Here is a 25,115-nt window from a genome sequence, read left to right on the forward strand (position 1 = left end):
AGTTAAAGGTAATTTTTATATCTAAATAACAAGCTGCAATTTCCCAGTAACAACAATCTTTTACTCTACAAAAATTTAAGCCAGATTTCTTCGTGGAAATACCAAATTACCTATATTGTCGAAATAATTAAGACGCTAACAAAATTTTTAACTTCTAAAGGCCGCGTCCCACCATCAAATAATTTGAGCAAACTCCGGAAGTACGTCAAAGTGACGTCACAATTGCAGTTTTTTTGAAATTCTAAAAATCTGTGCTCTCACTATCAGTCTAGTTTGATCAATTTTTTTGTATTGAGTTGTCTAACTTGTTTGTACTTTATTTAAAATTAAAATTTTTCATTATTATCCACAATGAACACTCAGGATGTGACGTCACTAACTGTCACTTTCAGTTTGCTCAAACCAGTTTGATCAAATTATTTGATGGTGGGACGCGGCCTTAAGAAAGGCATTGAATAGAAAGTTAATCCTTTGCCTGTTGCTGTTATTGTTATTCTCTTTCTCTTTGTTGACATACAAATTTGTTGCATTTATTGCAATTATTTTTGTTGACATTGATTTCGAAATAAGGAAGGGACAACAAAAGCCTTCTTTCTCTAACCTTAATGTATGCAACCCGTCATTACATTACGAATCCGAAATTGTTCGCGGAGCGAAAAATATTGAACATGTCCAGGATAAGTTTACGTTGACGCCTGCGCCTTGGAAACTAATCCCGAACTTACTCTGAATACGTTCGGGTTGTACTGCGCGAATATTACTTATGACATAACGATTCCAAGATCTATTTACAACACTTTGTGAAAACCCTAAACATTGAGCTACTTCACGCTGCAATAACTTCTAGTTGATCCACCTCACAATACGTTGCATTTGGACAATATCTAAACGTCTTCCAGTCATAGTTTATAACTAATTATTAAAAATACCCCACCATTTAAAACAACTGAACCCAAACTGTGTTAATATAAAATAAAAATACAAGACTTTAATATTCCATTTTATGCTGACGACAGTAGAAAAGGAAAAAAAAGAATGACGACAATAACAAAATTTTTAACAAAGTCATCTGTATTAATATTACTTGAATTATATTAAATTTTTACAAGTTTCGACTATCTTTTACGTAAATTATTACTTTGATCCTTATCGATTGAGGGGGTCAAACGTAAAAGGGTTTAAGTGCAGTTTTGATCTGGGATAACCAGCTCCAAAATTTTTTGAGTTTTATAAAATTTAGGAGCCATTAAACTAAAATATTTCTATTGTACAATGTTCTATAAAATGATAAAAATATGAGGGTATATGTTTACTCATACTATATCCTTCCTTTTTTCAATAATTAAAAAAATATACTTAATTCGGTACATGGTGTTGATAAATGTTACTGGTAAAACGGTTCAAGTGCATATTTTTAACTATTACTAATTATTTTTATCCCTTATCCATAGTGTAACTGCAACTGGCATGTTGCATAATACTTTTGCATCATTCGTCTTCAAAATTCGGTACAAATATAATAAATATTTACTTGAAATTAATCCTGTATTAACATTAATTCTGTAAAAACAAGGTTTTTACAGAATACTAAAAAAAGTCTTATGGTAAAATGATTCAAGTGCACTTAAACCAGATTACTACTACTTGTTTTTACAGGATACTAAAAATATTTTTGTGGTAAAACGGTTCAAGCGCACTTAAACCCGTTTACTACCAATGCAAAATGCAATTGGTTTTATTAAAATAAATGTACGTAATGGCGATAGTAGGCGACTGTAGGGCGAAATATGCTTGGATCCTTTTACCTCCAAGTTATAATACCATTTAAGTATACGAATATGTACTTCGAGCATATTTTTTAGAAAAGTGCACTTAAACCTTTTTACTTCTAACCCCTCAATTGTAAAGCACTGTATTTATATTATAGTTGTCTGATTTTTAGATTACCTTCAAGGAAACAAAAAGGAAATTATGGAGACACTAACCGAACATTCACCCCAAGAAAATCGTGTGAATCCAGAGGCTGATGGAAAAACGTTAAATAAAAATATTTTAGTGGCTGGCAAAGAACCTCTTAAGTGTGAAATTTGTTTTAAGCAGTTTACTAGAGCAAGGTATTTCAAAAGGCATTTGATGATGCACAAAAAACCTCATAAGTGTGAAATTTGTTTTAAGCAGTTTACTACAGAATGGAACTTGAAACAACATTTGATGATGCACACTGGAGAAAAATCTCACAAGTGTGAAATTTGTTTTAAGCAATTTATTCAAGCATGTCATTTAAAACAACATTTGAGAGTGCACACTGCGGAAAAACCTTATAAGTGTGAAATTTGTTTTAAGCATTTTAGAGAACAGGGGCATTTAAAAAGGCATTTGATGATGCACAAAAAACCTCATAAGTGTGAAATTTGTTTTAAGCAGTTTACTACAGAATGGCACTTGAAACAACATTTGATGATGCACACTGGAGAAAAATCTCACAAGTGTGAAATTTGTTTTAAGCAATTTATTCAAGCAGGTCATTTAAAACAACATTTGAGAGTGCACACTGCGGAAAAACCTTATAAGTGTGAAATTTGTTTTAAGCATTTTAGAGAACAGGGTCATTTAAAAAGGCATTTGATGATGCACAAAAATCCTCATAAGTGTGAAATTTGTTTTAAGCAGTTTACTACAGAATGGAACTTGAAACAACATTTGATGATGCACACTGGAGAAAAATCTCACAAGTGTGAAATTTGTTTTAAGCAATTTATTCAAGCAGGTCATTTAAAACAACATTTGAGAGTGCACACTGCGGAAAAACCTTATAAGTGTGAAATTTGTTTTAAGCATTTTAGAGAACAGCGTCATCTAAAAAGGCATTTGATGATGCACAAAAAACCTCATAAATGTGAAATTTGTTTAAAGGAGTTTACTACAGAATGGAACTTGAAACAACATTTGATGATGCACACTGGAGAAAAATCTCACAAGTGTGAAATTTGTTTTAAGCAATTTATTCAAGCAGGTCATTTAAAACTACATTTGAGAGTGCACACTGCGGAAAAACCTTATAAGTGTGAAATTTGTTTTAAGCATTTTAGAGAACAGGGTCATTTAAAAAGGCATTTGATGATGCACAAAAAACCTCATAAGTGTGAAATTTGTTTTAAGCAGTTTACTACAGAATGGTACTTAAAACATCATTTGATGATGCACACTGTAGAGAAATCTCACAAGTGTGAAATTTGTTTTAAGGAGTTTACTAGAGCAATTCATTTGAAAAGGCATTTGATGATGCACAAAAAACCTCATAAGTGTGAAATTTGTTTTAAGCCTTTTTTTACAGCAACTTGTTTGAAAATGCATTTGAGAGTGCACACTGGAGAAAAACCTCATAAGTGTGAAATTTGTTTTAAGTCGTTTACTACAGCAAGTAAGTTGAAAATACATTTGAGAGTGCACACTGGGGAAAAACCTTATAAGTGTGAAATTTGTAGTAAGCAGTTTAGTACAATAAGTCACTTGAAAAGGCATTTGAAATTACACACTGGAGAAAAACCTCATAAGTGTGAAATTTGTTTTAAGCAATTTATTGAAGCAACTCGGTTGAAAATACATATGAGATTGCACACTGGGGAAAGTACCTCAAAAGTGTGAAATTTATTCTAAGCAGTTTAGAGAAGCGCTGCCCATGCCAATCTGATTCTTCTTTGTACTAGAATGGGCAGCGTTTGGAAAGTTAAGATGGATACTAAAAAGAAACACAAAGATTCAACAGTACCTAAAAATCCGTGTATTTGACCAGTACATCCTTCCTCTTGTGACCAGAAACATGGACATTAAAAAAGGCCAACATAAAAAAATATAAATAACTCTGAGAAAAAAGGAAAGATCCATGTTGGGAATAAACAAATGAATAAGAGAGAAAATAAAAGTCAAAAATGTAACTGAACATATAACAGTGTTAAAGTGGAGATTTGTGGGCCACAATGCGAGACAGGAAGATAGAAGATGAAATGCTGAAATATAAAACTGGAGAAAGTGGACAGGAAGAAGAGGAAGACCTCAGATGCGATGGAAGGACGATATTGTAAAAGCTGCAGGAACTCACTGGAAAAGCGCAGCTAAGGACAGACATATATGGAAAGATTTGGAGAAGGCCTGTATTCAAAGTTGGATAGAAATGGGCTCAAGAAGATGGCTTTATTGATAGCCTATTGATAACCCATTGGATAGGTACATGGGGCTAATAAATCACTTCGATTGTGGAATATAGCATTTAACTCGGTTAAAAAGATCTCTTGCTTTGTGATATTATGTATATTGGTACTGTTGATTTTTGTTATATTTTATATGTTTTTAGTATGTAGAACTTTTTGAATGTAACTTTTTGTTATTGATTTTATACTATAGGTAATTATTTATGTTTTGAATCCTATTGTAATTTTAGATGTTAATGGGGTTATCCGGCGTAATAAATAAATAAATAAATCAACATATTTGGTACTTCGTTGTCACCCTCCACCATAAACATATGAAGCTACACTATTTATGACATAACGATTCCAAGGTGTATTTACAACACTTTGTGAAAACCCCAAACATTGAGCCACTTCACGCTGCAACAGAGCCGCCGCCAGAAAAAAATTTAGGGAGTATTTATACATAATACAAAAAAAGATTAATCGGTAAACAAAAACTGTAATCTCCTTCGATCTTGACCAAAGGACCCCGCAGAAACCTTATGGGAAATGGCCCTCTGTCAAATGCTCTGAAATTTTGGATTCTGGTAGTCCTTGATGTGTAGAACAAAAGACTCCATGGGCGCGTAGCTCCAAAAAATCATAGTTTTAAGATATAAGCCTCTGAGGTATAGTGAGGACGTTTGAGTTGGAATAAATTCATTTTCTCGAGAATTGGCGACTCTGGAGATAAATTACGAATCAGGTCAATTTTTATTTTTAAATTATAATTTTTTGGCATATACAGGGTGTCCCAGACTAATTTAGCCAGGCTATATCTCTTAAACGAATAGAGATTTTCGAATGGGACAAAAACTGATCTATTCCATTTGTAATATACTTTAATATGGCGCAGAAAAAATTATCCCCTAAATATTCATCCCTTAGTTACAACCCTTAACTTTATTTTTTTTTAATAGCACCCTGTATATTTTTTTATAGTTTTGGATGTGGTCTTCTATGGTCTATTCAACAGATTTTTTAAAAATAAAATCGGTTTGTAATTAATCAAGAAAATATCATCATTTTTTATTTTTGTTATGTCTCCCAGACTCATTTATCCAGGCTATATCTCTTAAAAGAATAGAGATTTTCGAATGGGAGAAAAACTCATATATTCCATTTATAATACACTTTAATATGGCGTAGAAAAAATCATTCCCTAAATATTCATCCCTTAGTTACAACCCCTAACTTTAATTTTTAATAACTATATCATAATTAACAAAAATAAAAAATAAACTTATATTTTCTTGATTATTTACAAACCGATTTTACCTTTAAAAAATCTTTTGAATAGACGATAAAAGACCACATCCAAAAATATAAAAAATATACAGGGTGCTTTTAAAAAAATTAAATCTTAAGACATCGACTTAATGTCGACTAGTATATAGCATATAATGTAGCAATAATGTTATTTAGAGGTTTTTACACATATTGAAGTGGCTAGTTTGAATTACTTGTACACTGGACGTAAGTAACCACATTTTTTATTTTTAACTGCCAAAATTTCACCCCTTTTGCATTTCAATCTAAGTGGTTCACTTATTTCCAGGTTTACACTGATGATGGTCAGTTTGACCAAAAACGTTATGTACTTCCACTCCCTTGTGGATAAATTTTAATAAATTATATACATACATACAACAAAAGTGTTTACTTCATTCTACGTTGTTTTAACGAAGGTATACAGCCAACTACAGGGTTTACCCCTTTTAAGTTTTAAAAAAATTAAATTTAGGGGTTGTAACCAAGGGACGAATATTTAGGGGATGATTTTTTATACGCCATATTAAAGTGTATTGCAAATAGAATATATTAGTTTTTGTCCCATTCAAAAATCTCTATTCGTTTAAGAGATATAGCCTGGATGAATTAGTCTGGAAAACATAAAAAAATAAAAAATAAACTCATATTTTCTTGATTATTTACCAACCGATTTTAGTTTTAAAAAATCTGTTAAATAGACCATAGAAGACCACAACCAAAACTATAAAAAAATATACAGGTTGCTATTAAAAAAATTAAAGTTAAGGGTTGTAACTAAGGGATGAATATTTAGGGGATGCTTTTTTCTACGCCATATTAAAGTATATTACAAATGGAATAGATTAGTTTAAGAGATATATCCTGGCTAAATTAGTCTGGGACACCCTGTATATCATACTAGTGACGTCATCCATCTGAGCGTGATGACGCAATCAGTGATTTTTTAAATAGGAATAGGGGTCGTGTGATAGCTCATTTGAAAGGTTATTTAATTCTCTATTCACTAATATAAACATTAACATAATCATTTATACAGGGTGCCCAATTTTTTTTTAATTAAAATAATTGAGACAAAAAGAAGAATGTATATAATTTATTTAATTCGAAATACATTTTACTGCTGTCATAAAAGAAAAAAAAATGGTTATTTGATAAATAAATATTGTTTTTCGCTTAAATTCAATATTAAAGCTGCCACCCACCTGCCTATTGCAGTTTGAACATTTAATTTAAGCGAAAAGCAATGTTTATTTTTCAAATTAACATTTTTTTCTGTTTTATGACAGCAGTAAAATGTATTTCGAATTAAATAAATTATATACATTCGTCTTTTTGTCTCAATTAATTTAATTAAAAAGAATTTTTGGCCACCCTGTATAAATAATTATGTTAATGTATATATTAGTGAAAAGAGAATTGAATTACCTTTCAAATGAGCTATCACACGACCCTTATTCCTTATTTAAAATTAAGAGGTGGTGGAAGTGGAAGGGAGGGGGTTGACAAATTAACATTTTTTTCTGTTTTCTGATGGCAGTTAAATGTATTTTGAATTAAATAAATTATACAGGGCGTCCAGAAACTCTCCCGACAAACGAAGACAGGAGATTCCTCAGGTAAATTTAAGATAATTTAACCCAATTCACTTAGTCCGAAAATGCTTCTTAAGGGAGCTAGAGCTCTTTGAAGATGGCGTCTTGTAATTAGTTTTTCTTAAATACCTCCAGAACGCTTCTATTTAGAAAAACAAAAATTGGTACGCGTATTTATCTTCAAGATATAAATCTAATCCATACATTGCAAATTTCTAGTACCGATCATAGGCGTCCGTTTTGGGAAGGGCAACGGTTATTTTATCGCATAACTTTTTTATCTTTAACTTTTATGCATTTCTGACACTGGATTATTAAATTGTGAAGTATTCTAGTACTAAAAGGTACTCTTGTTTTAAATCGGTAGGACACACAGTTTTCTAGAAAAATCGATTTGAAAATTTTTCACTTTCTGAATTACAAAAAAAAAATTAAAAAAAAAACTGTTTAGAAAGACGAAAGCTGGTACATTTATTTATATTCCAGAGATAAATCGATTTCATTAATTGCGAATTTCTAGTACTGGCCATAGGCGTCCGTTTTGGGTAGGTCAACAGTCATTTTATAGCATAATGTTTTTGTCTTGAATTTTCGAGCATTTTTGACACTAGATTATTAAATTATGAGGTATTCGAGTACTAAAAGTTACTCTTACTTTATGTTGGTAAAATACTTCGTTTTTTGTTGAAATGTTCTTTCAATTTTTTTTTCAAATTCCAAAAACGAAAAACTTTCAAATCGATTTTTCTAGAAAACGGTGCATCTTACCGACTTAAAATAAGAGTACCTTTTAGTACTAGAATACCTCACAATTTAATAATCCGGTGTCAAAAATGCATAAAAGTTAAGGATAAAAAAGTTATACGATAAAATACCCGTTGCTCTACCCAAAACAGACGCCTATGACCGGTACTAGAAATTTGCAATCGATGGAATCAATTCATCTCTGAAAAGTAAATATGCATACCAATTTTCGTTTTTCTAAATAGAAGCCTTCTGGAGGTATTTAAGAAAAACTAATTTCATGACGCCATCTTCAAAGATCTCTAGCTCCCTTCAGAAGCATTTTCGAACTAGGTGAATTGGGTTAAGTTGTCTTAAAATTATCTGAGGAATCTCCTGTCTTCGTTTGTCGGTAGAGTTTCTGGACACCCTGTATACATTCTTATTGTCTCAATTAATTTAATTAAAAAAAATGTTGGCCACCCTGTATAAATAATTATATTAATGTTTATATTAGTGAATAGGGAATTGAATTACCTTTCAAATGAGCTATCACACGACCCCTATTCCTATTTAAAAAAAATCATCGATTGCGTCATCACGCCCAGGTGGATGACGTCACTAGTGTGATATATATGCCAAAAAATTATAATTTAAAAATAAAAATCGAGCTGATTCGTAATTTATCTCCAGTCTCCCATTTTGTTCTTTTGTTCTACAGATCAAGGACTACCAGAATCCAAAATTTCAGAGCATCTGACAGATGGCCATTTCCCATACGGTTTCTGCGGGGTCCTTTATCAATAACCTTTTTATAAAGTTATGTTTATTTTTTAATACCATTTGTGTGTGTACACTTAACAAACACAAACCAGATAATGTATCTTCTGATATACTTGACCGTAACCAGGTTTTAACACGTCGCATGGTGCTGAACAACCTTTCAATGGTAACACTCGTTGCATGGCGGCAACGCTAAAAATATATTCAAAAAATGTACTTACTTCATGATTAATAATTTCTTAAAATCCTAGGTTTTCATCAATTATCTTTGTTTTCCAAAGTTCTATCCACGTTTCAATTTCTGCTGCAAAGTTTTCAAGATTATATTTCTGAGAAATTTCATCTTGCTTAAGTATGAGTTCTGTTCCTAATTTTCTGGGATGTATTTCCGAGAGCAAAAATGCGGTGCTAGTATCGGCAGAGAATCTGAGAGAAATAGACTGTATTATAGAGTCCATATATGGGATAAACAGGAACACTTTATAGCAGGGTGGGCAAACTTTTTTTAGTAAGGGCCACAAAATGTTTTTGGTCTATTACCGAGGGCCGCAATATTTGTTACCTTTCGAATTTTTAACTGTTTACTAATGTTGTTAAAGGAGGGGTGGGGGAGTATAATTTGAAATCATCATTTCAAGCACTTTTTTTGAATTTTGTCTATGGTAGAATTATTTTATTTTTTAATTAAATAAACATATTCAGCACAATTCAAAGAATATTTAAAAAAAAAGACTAAATATTGAAAAATAAGCCAACGCAACGGTGGCAAATTTTTACCGACACCTCAAAAAAAATGGAATTTGCAGTAGACATCATAACTCGTCATATTAAAATACCGACATTTTTGTTAAAAAAGAGTGAAAATCAACATACTTGTTATTGTTAAACAAAAAATAAGTATAAAACAAAAAATCGACGAAGTTAGCTCACGAAATGTTTAAAGAAATATTTGATAAATTTCAGGTGGATCTGTCAAGTAGCTTTTGAGTTACAATGTCCACCGCCTTTGAAAAAAGCAGTTGTGAAAAAAACACGTTTAGTTTTGACAACTTTTATTTTCAATTTCTGCCTGTCAAATCGTAAAGTGATGCACAGCGGAATATGTTTTTAAATCGTAGAGTAATTTACAGAAGAAAAGGTAACACCTGTTGAGCGTTTCTCACTACGCTCAAGCTGCTGCAAAGCGAGTCGAAGGAAGGGATATTAAACATGCTGTATTTCGGGTAATTAAGTACCACATCACATTCGCATTTATTTAAGCATATGTAGTATTTCCCCTAAATATACAGGGTGTTTCATTGGGAAAGTAACATACGTTAACTGTAGAAAGAGGACACTTAGGCGGTCTCAAAAATGCCATACTTAATGGGTCTTACTCCATTAATAACAGAGATACTGGGTGTTTTATCTATTTTGCCATTTTCTTATTTGGTTCATAACTTTTTAACCACACCGTATATTTATTTTATATTTGGCACTCAAATATCCTTTACGGTGTACAATAAATTAATTTATTTACAAATGTAAAAAATCCAGGTCCGCATTAAAAAATATTAGAAAAATATTCCGACCCAAAAACAACACCCTGTACATTAAATTTTTTTAAAATGGATTTTTTAGTTTAAAAGAGGATGAAAAACTAAATTTAGTGGTATACTTTGAATTTTTGGCAAAATGATTTTTCTGGTCAAATTTTGAATTTGAATTCTGAAATTATGTGAATTGCGAGAGCTCTAAGCAGAAAAAACATTAAATACAACTTACAACTTGTTAACCGCACTGTATATTTATTTTATATTTAACACGCGAATATTCTTTTAGGTGTCCAATCAATTATTTTATTTACAATTATAAAAAATCCAGGTCTGGATTAAAAAATATTGTAAAAATGTTCCGACCCCAAAAACACACTGTATATTAAATTTTTTAAAATTGATTTTTTAGTTGAAAAGAGGATGAAAAACTAAATTTAGTGGTATACGTTTAATTTTTGGTAAATTGATTTTTCTGGTCAAATTTTGAATTTTAATTCTGAAATTATGTATGTGAATTGCGAGAACTCTAAGTAGAAAAAAAATTAAATACAACTTACAACTTGTTAACCGCACTGTATATTTATTTTATATTTAACACGCGAATATTCTTTTAGGTGTTGAATCAATTATTTTATTTACAATTATAAAAAATCCAGGTCTGGATTAAAAAATATTGTAAAAATGTTCCTTCCCAAAAAAACAACCTGTATATTAAATTTTTTTAAAATGGATTTTGCATTTGAAAAGAGGATGAAAAACTAAATTAATGGTATACTTTGAATTTTCGGCAAAATTATTTTTCTGATAAAATTTTGAATTTGAATTCTGAAATTATGTCAATTGCGAGAGCTCTAAGTAGAAAAAATTAAAATGCGACTTAATTTTAGTTAATACCATTATTTAATCTAAATTGGTAAAATGTTAAACATTTCAGTGTTTTTTATTATCTGTGACAAATAGTTTATGGCGAATATTCATCTTTAAATAATGAATAAATAATAAAGAGTCAATAAAGAATACATAACTTTAATCAACAAAGTATCTAAAAATTATAACAAAACAGAGAAAATGTGCAGCATAACTATTCAAAACTAAAGTACTTATTCAAAAATACCACCATCAAAAATTATTGTTATGTCAAAATGTTAATATTTTACCAATTTAGATTAAATAATGGTATTAATTAAAATTAAATCATATTTTAATTTTTTTACTTTGAGCTTCGCAATTCACATAATTTCAGAATTCAAATTCAAAATTTTACCAGAAAAATCGTTTTGCCGAAATTTCAAAGTATACCATTAAATTTAGTTTTTCAGCCACTTTTCAAATGCAAAATCCATTTTAAAAAAATTTATTATACAGGGTGTTTTTTGGGTCGGAACATTTATACAATATTTTTTAATCCGGACCTTAATTTTTTTAATTGTAAATAAATTAATTGATTGGACACCACAAAGAATATTCGCGTGTTTAATATAAAATGAATATACCGTGCGGTTGACAAGTTGTAAGCTATATTTCAATTTTTTTCTACTTAGAGCTCTCGAAATTCACATAATTTCAGAATTTAAATTCAAAATTTGATCAGCAAAATCATTTTGCCAAAAATTCAAAGTATACCACTAAATTTAGTTTTTCATCCTCTTTTCAACTGAAAAATCCATTTTTTAAAAATTTAATGTACAGGGTGTTGTTTTTGGGTTGGAATATTTTTCCAATTTTTTTTAATCCGGACCTGGATTTTTTGCAATTGTAAATAATTTAATTTATTGTACACCTTAAACGATATTTGCGTGCCAAATATAAAATAAATATACGGTGTGGTTAAAAAGTTATGAACCAATTAAAAAAAATGGCAAAATAGATAAAACACTCAGTATCTTTGTTATTAATGGAGTAAGACCCATTAAGTATGGTATTTTTGAGACCGCCTAAGTGTCCTCTTTCTGCAGTTAACGTATGTTACTTTCCCAATGAAACACCCTGTATATGTGTACATATTTATTTATTTTTATTTTATCTATGAACCTATTAATTTCTTTTTTCACTAATATTCTTCTGAAGCTATTTCCTTGCTGCATATTATCCAATTTAGTATTTTATTTTAGAATAAGCCACCATTTACTAAGTTTGAAATTAAATTTATTTGACGTTTCGATTTCCACTTCGGAAATCGTTATCAAAATGCAAAACATTAATAAATTAAGCATTTATTTAATTAGTTTAACTTATTAATGTTTTGTATTTTGATAACGATTTTCGAAGTAGAAATCGAAACTTCAAATAAATTTAATTTCAAACTTAAATTGTGATAATCTGTGACTGTGAAAATGATATACATATCTTCAAAATCTTTGATACCATTTACAAATTCCGTCAGCAAATTACAAAGATTTTCTTCATAAATTTTAAATTTATTTTCTGCTACATTATTTAATGATTTTAATGAGGAAAATATAATTGGACGAATTCTTTCTTTTCTATAGGATCAATGAATAGTTTGAGTTTCATTATAAAAGTTTAATTTTGCGTTCAAAACTTATAAATTTAGCAACTTTGTTGCAGTGTTTAATTTCTAAAATTATAGTACATAATTTCCTCCACTAATTCACAGCATATTTTAACAACATTTTCTAAACTTAACAAGTTGACGGACAGTTCGTCAAATGTATAAGCTACATCAATGGAAATTAGACGTCTATAGACGTTGTGTCCGTTGACATTTTCTAAACTTAACACGTTGACGGACAGTTCGTCAAATGTATAAGCTACATCAATGGAAATTAGACGTCTATAGACGTTGTGTCATCAATAGAAATTAGACGTCTATAGACGTTATGTCCGTCAAAGTGTTAACCATCGAATATGATTGTCGATTGTGGTATAAGACATCAGTATGTTCTGTTTCTAACTCTTCCAAAAATGCTGTGAATGCACGATGATTAAACGTATTGAACGAATAAAATTAACAATATTAGTTATAATTGAAATGACGAATTGAAATGTCTACTTGCAAAACATTTTTGCACAATAGGTACCTGCTGATGAATTATGCAGTGAAGAATAATAAATTAGCTTCTGGAAACTGTTGAACGTGATCTTTAAGTATTCTCAACTTTACAATATTTGCTCCTCTTAAATTTGGTGCTCCGTCAGTTGTTACACTTACTAGGTGGTTACGGGTTAATTTAAAATTTTCCACACAGTTTCAGAAATTTCACGGATTTCATTGAGAAAGCCGATACATCTCTGTGCCAAAAAGCCAAATAATTGCCTGCGTTATTTTGAAAATTTGTGGAAAAATCACCCGCTGCGAAAGTATTAATTAATAGCTGCACTATATTTAATTATGATCATCATGGCATCTACACTACTAGAGGAGTGATTGCCGCCCTGTTTGGACTCTTCCGATTCATTTGTCGCGGTGAATCAGTCCGCATTAACATTTTGGTTTGTGGTTAACAATTAGATAATAATTGGTTGTGTGACTTGGCATCTTCTACAATTTTTCTCCATTCGTAGCTGTTTTTGCTTGTGGTTACCCATTTTCAAACTCCCATCTTCTTAAGGTCCTCGTGTCCTCGCATTCCTCGTGGTCTGCTTGATACAGGTCTCTATTTGGTAATTTCTTTGATAACGGCTTCTGGATTTCTCCTTTCTATATGTCCCATCCATCTGAGTCTCTGTGCCTTGAGAAATCTGACGATGTCTTCTCCTTTCAAAAATTCTCTTACTTCGTGGTTCATGAATTTTTTAAATTCATTATTACCTAAGTTCAGTGGGCCTGCTATCCTCCGAATTATTTTCCTCTTTAAATTCCTCAATCTTTCTTCCTGTTTCTATATCAGACACATTACTTCAGCACCATATGTGATTACTGGTCTAATTGCTGAATTTAATTATCAATATTAGCAATAATTTAAAAAATTTTAAATGAAAATAATTCACTTTTTTTCCGCGGGCCGCAAAAAATGTCTAAAGGGCCGCATGTGGCCCGTGGGTCGCACTTTGCCCACCCCTGTATAGTATTCTTAAGATCCATTTAATAAATACATAGTTAGCTCTTTGTGTTTGTTTAGGTGCTATTCGTGGTACTGTAATTTCTAATTTAAATTTATTGGCGTAATCCACACATTTTTCATATATTTCATGAACATACTTATCTGGATCATTTCTTTGTGGCTTCAATATCTGAAGAAGTTCGTCTACATGCTTTTTTACCAAAAGTAAGTCCATTTCTTTAGATTGCAATATATTACAAATTGGTTCCAATTTACTTGAATATTTTGCCATAATAAACAAGCAAACAAACGATACGCTCGTCAAAAGCTGATTAGCTTTTGTTCTTGTTTGTATATTAACATCTGAACTAAACGCTAGTGTGTCAAGGGCGTTTGTGATTTCTACAAAATTTGAAGCAAACACTCTACTAATAGATGTATATTTTGCTGACCAACTAGACCTGGATCCCGCGTAAGAAAAAAAAGTTGATTAATAGCAAGCTGAAAATTTGTTAATAGCTTAACGGTGTCTAGTCGGACAAACATTGATGTACGGGAACACTGAAACAGTGGAAGTTTTAACGGTGGATCATGATAAACGTGTCGTCCTGACAAGTTTATGATGGTGAAAAATAGCAAGTTGTTTTTAAGTTTATTCAATAGCCAACGTTATATAATATATGAAAAAATGTTTGTCCGACAAAAAGGTTGGGCATTTTAACGAGTCCAACACGTAGAACATGTCACATCAAAGGAACTATGTTGGTGATGAATAGCAGTCTGGATTTTTCCATGAGAGTTTAATGAAAGGTTAAAAAAGCAATTGGAAGTTCTGTCGGACAAAATGAATGGGAAATTTTCCTAGTCGGACATTCTAAACATGTAAGATATAGACAAAAATGTTGGTGATAAATAGCAAGCTAATTTTGATTTGTTTATGTACAAATTATATTTTGTAACGCAAAAAGTTATATGTCAGACAAAAAGTTTGGACAAATCGAAGGAAATAAATAAAAAACATTTTTTCAGAATCACTTAGTCACATATTGATAAAGCTATTTTAGTTGTATATTATTATTTATATTCTCATATTTGCATGTGCATATATATACATGCACGCTCCAAAAACAGTGAGGTAAGTATCAATGCATGTATATATTGCAAAACAATTATTTTTTTGAGTGGAGTTTGTTCTAGATATTCTCAAAATGACAATAAAAAATGTCAAAGAACATGTGAAAGCAATCTCTTAGGGTTTTCTAATTAGGCGCATCAGAAAGTACGGAGAATTTCCTACAAAAAACGTTGTATACATTTTTTTCCAAACTCAAATCTTAACCCTGTAAACGACATTGAAAAATGTGAAGAGTCTAAAACTTCGGTGCTTATAAGAATAGACGTAAATATGACACATTATGCTTAGAAGTATGTATTAGAAGGCTGCATTTGTCAGAGTGACACTTTGTGCTATACAAAGTAGTATTTGAAAGTACATGGTCTCTGAGTTTCTGTTTGCCACGTGTGTTGGAAATTAAAATTTATATTAACTATGGAGTGTTTTTGGTCTATTTTTGAGTGTCAACAGTTTAAATTTTAAGTCGCCAAATCAAAAGTGAAACCATTCAACGGAACATTTTTGAGTAATTTTCGAACATTTTACAAAGTTAGTAAAATACTTGGTCATCAATTCAATGAGGTTCAGTTGCCAGATAATTGTGAAAGTTCTATTGAATATCATTCTTCGTGCTATAATGCTTTGCTTGATTGAAAAAGGGTACCTAAATAAATTATTACTAAAATTGTATAACGTAATTTTTCTCAACTTTCTACAAATGAAATAATAATGTAATTAATATGTCACATGGCAAGAAATAATTTGCTGCCAAAATAAATCGATTAGTTTAAATTTGAAGTTACGATTGCAATTAATTATGAATTATTGTCAAAAGTGACAGTTTTTCTTAAATGGAAATGTATTAAGGCCATTCAAATGAAGAGAAGAAGAAGGAAATGTATTCATAGACATAAGGGTAAACAGGGAATACAGTGCAAAAAGTCTATAGGTGGTCTATCTATCTCTTTTAACCAAGCGATCCCGCGCATGTGGCAGACAAAGATAGCTAGACCACTCAATCCATAATATAATTTGCCTGATCTACTATAAATGTATTACAGTGAGGTATCTAAATGATGTTGACATAAATCGAAAGATATCGATTGTAATTGATTGCAGGTACTTTTGACATAGAATAATCACCCCTTATTGAAATTTCAAAAATTATTTTTTTAAATTGTCCGACTACAAAATCTACCTCTTATTTTTTTCCGACAACAGTCATTCTTGGTAAGGAATAATTTACTTAATTAAATTTCGTCTTTGTCGGAAAGCTATTTATCACCAGCATTTTTGTCTATATCTTACCTGTTTAGAATGTCCGACTACGAAAACTTCCCATTAATTTTGTCGGACAGAACTTGCAATTACTTTTTTAACCTTTCATTAAACTCTCATGCAAAAATCAGACTGCTATTCATCACCAACATAATTCTTGTGATGTGACATGTTCTACGTGTCGGACTCAATAAAATGCCCAACATTTTTGTCGGACAAACATTTTCGCATATATTACATAACGTTGGCTATCGAATAAACTTAAAAACAACTTGTTATTTTTCACAATCATAAACTTGTCAGGACGACATGTTTATCATGCTCCACAGTTAAAACTTCCCCTGTTCCAGTGTTCCCGTGCATCAAAGTTTGTCCGACTAGACACCGTTAAGCTATTAACAAATTTTCAGCTTGCTATTAATCAACTTTTCTTTCTTACGCGGGATCCAGGTCTAAACGCGATTCCGAAAATAGTGGTAAACTAGGAACGTATTTTCCTAGTAATTTACTATCTCGAAAGAAATTGATTATCTCTTTGATGGTCGCAGCGGTGTTATGAATATCCTGTATCCTATTTAGGTCATTAATTACCAAATTTAGCTTGTGAGAAGCGCAATAGAAAAAGGTAGCTTTTGGATATTTAGGTATCCTATTTAGGCCATTAATTACTAAATTTAGCTTGTGAGAAGCGCAATAAAAAAAGGTAGCTTTTGGATATTTTTCTTAAGCTGTAATTATCCAGGGGAGGTCGGCGGACCCTCCCTGATCCCCCTTGCCGGCGGGCCTGCAACTTCTAGTTGATCCACCTCACAATTCGTTGCATTTGAATAATATCTAAATATCTTGCAGTCATAGGTTATAACTAATTATTAAAAATACCCCTTTAAAACCGAACTGAAACTGTGTTAATAATATAAAATAAAAATACAAGACTTTAATATTCCATTTTATTCCGACGACAGTAGAAAAGGAAAAAAAAAGGATGGCGACAATAACAAAATTTATAACAAAGTCATCTGTGTTAATATTACTTTATTATTTATTTTGCTGAACAGGCCATGTAGGCCCTGGGCGTGAAATACTCATATTACATTTTTTTTACAATATACAATGTTATATAATTTGTCTATTAAAATAGTTATTTTCCTAATACCCCAGGCTGTGGGTGAAAAAACGTGATATAATTCAGGAATTTTTGAAACCTATCAGGTGTTGTAAAGGACGATGCCAGGAATAACTTCTACTAAAATGTAACCAAAAATATTGAGCGATTTTTTTTTAATTGCGATTTTCATTTGTTAAAAATGCAATTTTTAAAGATTTTTAATTTTGCAGCTTAGGATATTGATTTTAGAGAAAAACTTTTTAATAGAAAGTTGTAGTAAATTAAAAAACCCACAATTTGAGCTATGGTAAGTTTATTTTCGTTTATTGGTTATTGCAAAACAGCCTGTAAAAGGTCCAAAATGGCCGTTTTTTACAATTGCATTATTTATTGTACAAATAATTTTTTTTATTTTTTAAATCTTTAAAATGAAGATCTTTCAGTTCCAAACATAAAAAAAATTGTAAAGCCAGATTAACAAATTTGTTGCTTAGATATTATAAATTGTTTATCCCAAGAGGTCAAATGTCGAAGGCTATAACTTTTTGAAAAAAAATCGTAGGGTGTTGGTGAAACATCCAATCTCCTTCTGTAGAGTTATATTTTTGATATTCTGATGTAAATAAATGCGTAACACATTTTAAACCTCTAATTTTTGGGTTTGAAAATAAGGGGGCAAATTTCGTTATAAACATTTAGAACTGAAGCGGCCCTGTACATCCTATGAGTTTTTAACTTACAGATTGTTGTTGCTGAAGACGAAACGAAGATTTATAAAAAAATAAAAATTTTCTACGACCAACTGAAGCTGAGATAATTTTTGGGTTTGAAAATAAGGGGGCAAATTTCGTTATAAACATTTAGAGCTGAAGTGGCCTTGTACATCCTATGTGTTTCTAACTTACAGATTATTGTTGCTGAAGACGAAACGAAGATTTATAAACAAAATAAAAATTTTCTACGACCAACTGAAGCCGAGATAATTGTTTTTTTTTCCTTAAATCGTAGTGCCTTTATTTATAACAGTTAAGAAATTATTTTACGTCATTGACTAAAGAAAGACATATTATCTTAAAATAAAAATTATTATAAAATATATTTATATTTAATTAATAAAAATTATTTTTAAAATCGGTGCTTTTGCGAGCGGCCGAATTTTGCAAATCGCCCGGCTTGCTTCAAATCCGCGCGCTCGGAAAATGTTTACGTAACTTGTATTAAATTTTCATAGAAAACAATTTAATAATATTACCATTAAAATATACAGTCTATTTACCACTGTATTTATTTTTCTTGATAAACTTTTATATGTGAAATCTCATTCCTGAAGAAATAGTATTACCATTGTGTATTACAAAAATGATACATATTTATATTATATGAAATATATAACTATATTTTTAATTTTTTCATTGTTATATAAATATAATAATAATAATGTTACTTCTTATTATACAATATAAAACTTTTTCTTCTTGTAGAGACTATCCATTTTGCATGTTGGCGACCATCATGGCAATCTACTTGCACACTAAATCGATACTGCTGCTCTAAAAAGAACCAGGAAGGCGAAGGATTGCCTTGCTGGAAAATTACGTACGTCGTTCAACAAAACAACTACAAATCTTTTTAGAGCAGCAGTACCGATTTAGTGTGCAAGTACAGATTGCCATGATGGTCGCCAACATCCAAAACGGATAGTCACTACAAGAAGAAAAATTTTTACATTGTATAATAAGAAGTAACATTATTATTATACTTATATAACAATAAAAAAATGAAAAATATAGTTATATATTTCATATTATAATATGTATCATTTTTGTAATATTATTTCTTCAGAAATGAGATTTCATATATAAAAGTTTATCAAGAAAAACAAATACAGTGGTAAATAGACTGTATATTTTTGTCAAATTTTAATACAAGTTACGTAAAAATTTTCCGAGCGCGCGGATTTGAAGCGAGCCGGGCGATTTGCAAAATTGGGCCGCTCGCAAAAGCACCGATTTTAAATATAATTTTTAATAATTAAGTGTAATTATATTTTATAATAATTTTTATTTTAAGATAATATAAGTCTTTCTTTAGGGAATGACGTAAAATAATTTCTTAATTGTTATAAATAAAGGCACTACGATTTAAGAAAAAAAACACAATTATCTCGGCTTCACTTGGTCGTAGAAAATTTTTATTTTTTTATAAATCTTCATTTCGTCTTCGGCAACAATAATCTGTAAGTTAGAAACTCATAGGATGTACAGGGCCGCTTCAGCTCTAAATGTTTATAACGAAATTGCCCCCTTATTTTCAAACCCAAAAATTATCTCGGTTTCAGTTGGTCGTAGAAATTTTTTATTTTTTTATAAAGCTTTGTTTCATCTTCAGCAGCAATAATCTGTAAGTTAAAAACTCATAAGATGTACATACCCGTTTCAGCTCTAAATGTTTATAACGAAATTTGCCCCCTTATTTTCAAACCCAAAAATTAGAGGTTTAAAATGTGTTACGCATTTATTTACATCCGAATATGAAAATATAACTCTTTAGAAGGAGATTGGATGTTTCACCAACACTCTACGATTTTTTTTTCAAAAAGTTATTTCGACAATTGACCTCTTGGGATAAACAATTTATAATATCTACGCAACAAATTCGTTAATTGGGCTTTACAATTTTTTTTATGTCTGGAATTGAAAGATCTTCATTTTAAAGCTTTAAAAAATAAAAAAAATTATTTGTACAATAAATAATGCAATTGTAAAAAACGGCCATTTTGGACCTTTCGCAGGCTGTTTTGCAATAATCAATAAACGAAATTAAACTTACCATAGCTCAAATTGTAGGTTTTTTAATTTACTACAACTTTCTATTAAAACGCTTTTCTCTAAAATCGATATCCTAAGCTGCAAAATTAAAAATATTTAAAAATTGCAAATTTAACAAATGAAAATCGCAATTAAAAAAAAAGCGCACAATATTTTTGGTTACATTTTAGTAGAAGCTATTCCTGGCATCGTCTTTTACAACACCTGATAGGTTTCAAAAATTCCTGAATTATATCCTGAAATCGACCTATTTTTCACCCACAGCCTGGGGTATAACTAGTGCGGAAAGTGATACTTTCGTGCACAAGACTGCCGTTGACCCGAACGACGCGATAGCGGAGTTCGGGCAAGCAGTCGAGTGCGGGGAAGACACTTTCCGCATGAGTTAAGAACAATATTTTTTCTAGGGCCGTACGTTTGAAAAAAAGCCACAAAAAATAGTCATATTAATTTTTATTTAGGAGTGAAAATACACAAATTATTTCTTTGACAAGGTTGTCAAAACCAAATGTTCAATATAATGAGTTACCACGACGACGATATTGGTTTCCAGGACGACCATTTTTCTACTGATTTGACTTTTAAATATTATGTCAAAATAATTTTATTTCATCGAATTATTGCGTTAATTTCGTTAAAACATGAACACAATAAGATACATTTGAAATAAATTAATAAATAATATCTAAATATTAGTTTATTGCATGTATTTTAGTATATTATAATGCCATATTAGAAGGTATTCTACTTTCCCGCACGCAAGTGTAACTTTCGGAAACGAAATGCGTGCGTGAGAGTGGCTGTTTTAGCACGGCCGTAGAAAAATACATTATCGTTGGTGTTAATGCAAAATGCCATATGTTAAATAGTGCACTTTTCAGGAGACAAGAAAACTAAATAATATTTACTGTTTAAGTAGTGTTTTTCTCTAAATTAGAAGATATACTTAAAAACAAAAGACGATGCATATGTAAAAGCCATAACTTAAAGAAAAACACTACTCACAGTTAATATTATTTAGTCCTTTTTTGTCTCCTGAAAAGTGCAGTATTTAACATAATATGACAACGTTATGTAATATATACATATAGAGAGCTCTAGAGCCCTCATTTTACAGTTCATGGCACATTCTTGTGTTACAATTTCTCTTGCGCTCTTCTGACCACTCCTCTCCATTCTCTTCTGTCTAATACCTTGTTTCTATATATTATATATATATATATATATATATATATATATATATATATATATATATATATATATATATATAGTCTTTTGAGTCCCTTTTACTTTTCAGTGTCGGGATTTTTTTTTCTTTATTCTAGCTTCCAACAAATAATGGTCACTACTTATTTCTGGTCCTCTTCGGACTCTAACGTCTTGAATTACCTTTCGATTGTCGCGTTCTACTAGTATGTAATCGATTATTGACTTTTCTGATTCTCTTGGTCCTTGCCTAGTAAATTTATGTATGTCTTTGTGTTGGTAGTGTGTGTTTGTTGCTATTAAATTATTTAGTACGCAGAATTCTATTAACCGTTTTCCATTATCATTTCTCACTTCTTCACCGTACCTTCCAATTACATCCGTTACTGTCTCATCTTTGATTCCTACTCTTCCGTTGAAGTCTCCAATGACGTAAATTCGCCCTTTACTGTTTTCTATTGCTATATTTAGGTCTGTCCAGAATTTTTCTTTGACTTCTTTTTTCTCATTTTCATCGGGTCCATATGCCGTAATTATTGTCTGTGGCTCTCCCTGTTCATCTTTCATCTCAAGAGCGACTATTCTTTCTGACCAGCCTTTCCAGTCCTGTATATTTATTACTTTTTCTTTTTTAATTATAGTACCTACTCCTGCAGCTGCTCTCTTTTCCGGTGGAACCCCGCTATATATAATAAAATGACCGCCTTCTAGGTATATTTCACCAATTCCTTTCTTTTTTGTTTCTGTAATACCTAATATTTCTCTAACAATAAAAAACTGAAAACGTTTGTTTTCTATACTTCCACAAAATTTATTATATCTAAGTGACTACAGCTGTTTCGGCGGAGTGCCTTTCTCAAGTAATATAGTTTACAATGTGTTTGCCTTTTTAATCTTCAACTGAAGAGGTTGAGGAGTGGGGAGCTGTTTGTCTCGAGTTGGTCATTCAGAATTATATCTGTATTTTTCAGTTTATTAATTTCCATAGATTCTAAAAAAGATAGCTTAAGGCCTTTATTTTGAATATGTAGAATTTTAAACTCTTCATTGAAAGAATGATTATGATCTAGAAGGTGAAGTGCGTATGTAGAAGTGTCTGTTTTTCTATTGTTGAATGCCCTTTTGTGTTCTGCTATCCGTTTGTCAAAAGTTCTGCCAGTTTGACCGATGTACGTTTTCGGACAGTCACCACAAGTTAGTTTGTACACACCACTCTGTAGTTGCTTTCTCTTTCGGCTTTTATTGTTCTTAATATATTTGCTTAAGTTGTTGTTAGTTCTGAAAGCTGGTGTTATTCCTTTCTTTTTTATGTATCTGGCTATTGTTGTTGTTATCTTGCCAGTATATGTGAGAGAGCAGAAGGTACTGGGTTCTTTCTGTGGTGGTGGATACACTAATTTCAGGGCTTTCTTATGGAGTTTTTGGTTTAAAATTTTGTTAACTGTTTGTTCGTTATAGCCGTTGTTTACTGCTATTTGTTTAATGATGTTTAGTTCTATTTCGAAGTTATTTTTTGTCATGGGAATTTCTGTCAGTCTATGTATCATGCTATGGTAGGCTGCTAATTTGTGTTGTGTAGGATGGGATGATGAATTGTGTATAGTTGTGTCAGTATGGGTAGGTTTATGATATATGGAGAACTCATGTTTGTTGTGTAGTCTGGAAATCGTTACATCTAGAAAGTTTATAGAGTTATTCTGTTCTGTTTCTACTGTAAACTCAATATTATTATGAAGTGAATTAATATATGATAGAAATTGGTCAAGTTGTCTGTTAGTTCCTGTAAAGCATACTAGTATATCATCCACGTATCTCCACCAATATAAGAACTGTTTAAATACGGGATGATTAGAAATTGTTGTTTCAAGTTGGTTCATAAATATATCTGATAGCAATGGGCTTAGAGGATTACCCATAATAAGTCCTGCACTGTTGTTTGTGTATATTTGATTATTGAATTCAAAATAGTCTTGATTTATGCAAATTTCAAGAAGGTGTAAAATTTCAGATGCAATGATCGGATTTGTACTATTATGGTCTAAAAGATTCTTAACTAAAACAAAAGTTTCTGTAGGAGGAACACTAGGAAAAAGATTTTTTACGTCAAATGAAATTAGTCTGGAGTTTTTGGGCAATTGAAAATGTTGTATTTTATTAACTAGTTCTAGTGTATTTTTTACGGTGAATTTAGGTGAAAATTTAGTGTATTCTGTAATAATATCTGACAGTTTTTTTGAAATTTTATATGACGGAGCTGTATAAAAAGAAACTACAGGTCTTATTGGGTGGTCAGGTTTGTGTAGTTTAATAAAAGAGTATAATTTAGGAGGTTGTGGGTTCATAATATTAAGGTATTTCTGTTCTGTTGGATTTAATATTTCTATTTTGTTTTTATCGAACTCGTAGCTCAATTCTGTTTCTTTACCATTTAGTCCTCTGATATTCCACGTTGCTAGTCTCCAAATATTTTTCTTATCCTGTTTGCCATTGTCATTACCTATTTCTTGCCTTGTCGTTTCCTTATGGTCCTTGCACTTGCTTTTCCTTGCAGTTAATTTGTCCAGTTTTTTGTATTGGCATTATCCCTTTCCAATTCGCTGCTTTTTGTATTCCAAGTCCATTTCTGCCCATTGATTATAAGTTTTTGGTATCCAATTTTTACTGTTTTCCTTTCTTCTATTTTTTGTTTTGCAATTTCCTTCAGTTTTTGTTGAATTTTTCTTTCGTTTTGGGTCAAGTCGTTATTTATATATACTTGATTATATTCCCCCCTAGTTAATTTAGCTTTGTTTTTCATTATCTCCAATTTTTGTGCAAAATTCTCTACTTTAATCAGGTATGTCTTCTCCTTTATTTCCTTTATTTTTGGGACAGAAATTTTTATCTTTAACTGGTTTTCGAAAAAATGTTTTACATTGTCTTCCATTTCCTTTTCTGTAGCATTTGGAATTTCCAGACCGCTTATAATAATATTGTTCTTTCTGTCTTTCCTATCAGCTACTTCTAGCCTTTCTTCTATTTCTTCAATTTTAATCATTTTAACTCGCAATTCTACCATTTCCTGTTTTATCTTCAAATTTTCCTCTTTTAGCTGTTTTATTTCTTCTCTGTATATTTTATTCATTTCATTTACCTCGTTAATCAGTTCCTTCGTATCTTTCATAATTTCAGCTGTAGTCTCGTTTATTAATTCCTTGATAATTTCCTTAAATTGCATAATTTCTTCATTAGTCATGTTCATCCTGATTTATTTGCCTTTATCTCAGCACGCCACTGCTGTAATGTGTGCTGTCTATATGTCTAGTTTCAAGTCTTTTTAGTAATTATTATATTTATAAGTTATTCTCTAGGCTATTCTCACCTGCAATCCACTTCTTGGGTATTTAATTCGCCAATGATCACTAGTACGTATTTTATCAGTCCGTATTATCCCCGTATTTCGAGTT

At 30.9% G+C, this 25,115-nt stretch overlaps 2 protein-coding genes across 2 annotated transcripts in view; both read left to right on the forward strand.

The window, feature by feature from the left end:
- The window catches only part of LOC126879172 (zinc finger protein 664-like), a 48,971-nt gene extending 44,488 nt beyond the window's left edge, over nt 1-4,483 (forward strand). The window contains exon 2 of the mRNA XM_050642204.1: nt 1,943-4,483. Within this exon, the coding sequence (XP_050498161.1) occupies nt 1,943-3,645 (1,703 nt within the window). The 3' untranslated portion in view covers nt 3,646-4,483. The remainder of the gene's footprint in view (nt 1-1,942) is intronic.
- The window catches only part of LOC126879169 (zinc finger protein 729-like), a 128,469-nt gene that overhangs the window by 93,711 nt on the left and 9,643 nt on the right, over nt 1-25,115 (forward strand). The window lies entirely within an intron of this gene.

This window comes from Diabrotica virgifera, chromosome 1 (genome assembly GCF_917563875.1).
Source record: "Diabrotica virgifera virgifera chromosome 1, PGI_DIABVI_V3a".
NCBI lineage: Eukaryota > Metazoa > Arthropoda > Insecta > Coleoptera > Chrysomelidae > Diabrotica > Diabrotica virgifera.